Source organism: Sinocyclocheilus rhinocerous, unplaced genomic scaffold, assembly GCF_001515625.1.
Source record: "Sinocyclocheilus rhinocerous isolate Xijiao unplaced genomic scaffold, SAMN03320098_v1.1 scaffold1812, whole genome shotgun sequence".
Classification (NCBI taxonomy): Eukaryota; Metazoa; Chordata; class Actinopteri; order Cypriniformes; family Cyprinidae; genus Sinocyclocheilus; species Sinocyclocheilus rhinocerous.
The window spans coordinates 734,735-737,429 of NW_015670626.1; the positions used below are offsets into that span (position 1 = coordinate 734,735).

The window sequence follows — 2,695 nt, forward strand, 5'->3', positions numbered from 1 at the left end:
TATTTACACTAAGTGCAAATAGCCCGCCTTGTTGGCAGAGGCTATTTACACTAACTCCACCCACCAACGTGTGATTGGGATAGTCAACATTACAAAAGACGGTCATCAATTGTCAGATTCAGTGGTGCAGATGGTAAAGCATTTGTCATACTCCTTTTGACGCGATCGACCCGGGTTCGAATTTGCCTTTTGGCAAACTTTAATCTCCCTTTTCAAATTTCAAATCACATCAGAAAAGCATTTATTTTTAATAAAAATGAAGGAAATAATAAAAAAGTTGAAAATAAAGTATCGGGTAAGGTTAGGTGTAGGGAGGGCATTATTGCACACTGTTTTATAATGTATTACAATGCTGAGGTGCAGATAATTGACACTATTTGCAATAAGTAATTAGCAGAATATCCTGCTATTTTAACTATCTATAGCTATTTGCACTTAGTGTAAATAGCATATCACTAAAAAATACTGTTATTTTCACTTAGTGTTCTGGGAAATGCTAACATTGCAAAAATGACACGCCGTACCTTTAAGGGAGTAAGCATTAGAAGTGAAGTGAAGTGACATGTGGCCAAGTATGGTGACCCATACTCGGAATTAGTGCTCTGCATTTATCCCATCCAAAGTGCACACACACAGCAGTGAACACACACCCGGAGCAGTGGGCAGCCATTTTTTGCTGTGGCGCCCGGGGAGCAGTTGGGGGTTCGGTGCCTTGCTCAAGCACAATTAAAGAAAATCCTGGATAATTAAAGATATTACGGATAGAATTAGAGGCAAGTACCTTTCTCACCTGGAACGGTGCTCATCTCTGTGGTCGTCTCTGGCGCAACGGTTCCACCTGTAGTGTGGACACAGTGAAGGCCATTAGATGAAAAGTTAAAGTGAGACACTGGCTAATATTTTATTTGGATATTATCGGGAGGTAAGAATCTGACTGTGCTAATTCCCCTCTTTGTATTTGCTTAGCATTTTTAAAACGAGCTTTGCCAGATGAGACATGCAAATACGTTTCTGTTCATGTGGAACCTTTACTTTTATCATTTAGCAGAGGGGAGTGTAATTCTGTGCAACACACACTCTGTGAGACTGCACTGAAGTGAACACAGAGGAGATTAGAGGCAGAATTTATAATGCAGTGTTAGTATTAGCAACTGGAGAGCAGAAGAAACTTTAACAGTCAAACATGAATACCAAGGTAAGTGCAAGCTAGGTTGGAATGGAGTACTACATTACTGTATACTACATACTGTGTAGTACTGTTACTGTTTAATACCAACATTTTTTTTATTGTATGTGAAACGGTATGAACTGTGAAATGGAATAATAACATACTGCATGCTATATGCTACACAGTATATACTGTATTCTGCATACTATTTCCTTTAACTAAAGCAGTATGTAGTAATCAAACAGTAAATTTAGACATTTAAGCAGCAGTTGACATATATATGATCTTAGTATGTACATAGTGAATTATGCATACTACACAGTATATACTGTATACTGCTTACGTTTTTAAACATATTGTACGTGAAGCAGTGTAGTATTCAACGATAATGGACCATTTAAACCGTATAGTATGCTGCAATGTTGTAACATGACCTTGCTACATTGCAGTTTTACATTAGTGCTAGGCATCCAGTTACCATCGCAGAACTAAATACAGTAAATTTGCATTTTTAATCCAATTTTGTATAAAACAATCTTAACTTTTGGCAGTCCACAAAGTAGAAGTTGAGATTGCATTTGATATCGCTCGCCGTTCATTCATCACTGTCTGGCTTTTGTAATGAAATGGAAGGTCAAGTAGAGCGCATTTGGCAAATGTAGTAGGTTATTTCAATATTAGATGCATACAGAACATTTGCATACCATGCACAGTATACTTCTCTTCTAGTAGGAGTAGCATGGTTAGTGTGGTTATGGGCAAAGAAACGATTAGGGTCATAGTGTGAGGAGTGATTACTAATAGCATTCCCAAAAAAGGGTAGAAGAGCTGATATTTGCCGAAGCAAGGGAGGCAGTTAGTTTACTGGGATTAGCATAGTGTAGTAAGTAAGGGTGCAGTCTCTGCAGGCGGGTGTTAGCACCTGTCTGGTCGTAGTCATCACCTGTTCCACTATGGCAGTTGGCCTGGTCATCATCACACTCGTCTGATGGCGTGGTGGAGGAAGCGGGCGTAGTAGGGGGCACTGTGGGCACTACAGAGAGAAAGTCAGAGACAGAGAGAAAAAGAGATAAAAATACTCATTACTCATGAAAATACAAACTGTTGCACAGCTGTCACACGATAAAGCGACGGCAGTACTAAGGTACATTTTCGTCGTTTTTAAGGTGATTACTGAATGTCCAAAACCATGTAGTACTATGGTATTTTTTGTACGTCCTTCCACAAATCATCTTACAGGAGACATATTATGCCCCTTTTTTCAATATGTAATATAAGTCTCTGATGTCCCCAGAATGTGTCTGTGAAGTTTCAGCTCAAAATACTCCACAGATAATTTATTATGTCATTTTGAAAATTCAGTCGGTTATGTCTGTGAAGTAAACTGCTGGGAAATAAATCACGTTTATTTTAGATCTAAATAGTGTTCTGTGCTGGTCTGTGCAGACAAACACAGAACAGTTAGCATGTTTTGCTCAAACTTTCGCCATGGCATTAGAACTAGTACACCGTTGTCGCTTGTGAAAA

General features: G+C 38.8%; 1 protein-coding gene across 1 annotated transcript in view; it reads right to left on the bottom strand.

Annotated features, from left to right (window-relative positions):
* The window catches only part of LOC107734315 (neuropilin-1a-like), a 61,586-nt gene that overhangs the window by 4,825 nt on the left and 54,066 nt on the right, over positions 1-2,695 (bottom strand). Inside the window, exons 11-12 of the mRNA XM_016546248.1 lie at positions 2,091-2,201; positions 791-838 (exon numbers count right to left, since the gene is read on the bottom strand). Coding sequence (XP_016401734.1) covers positions 791-838; positions 2,091-2,201 — 159 coding nt within the window. The remainder of the gene's footprint in view (positions 1-790; positions 839-2,090; positions 2,202-2,695) is intronic.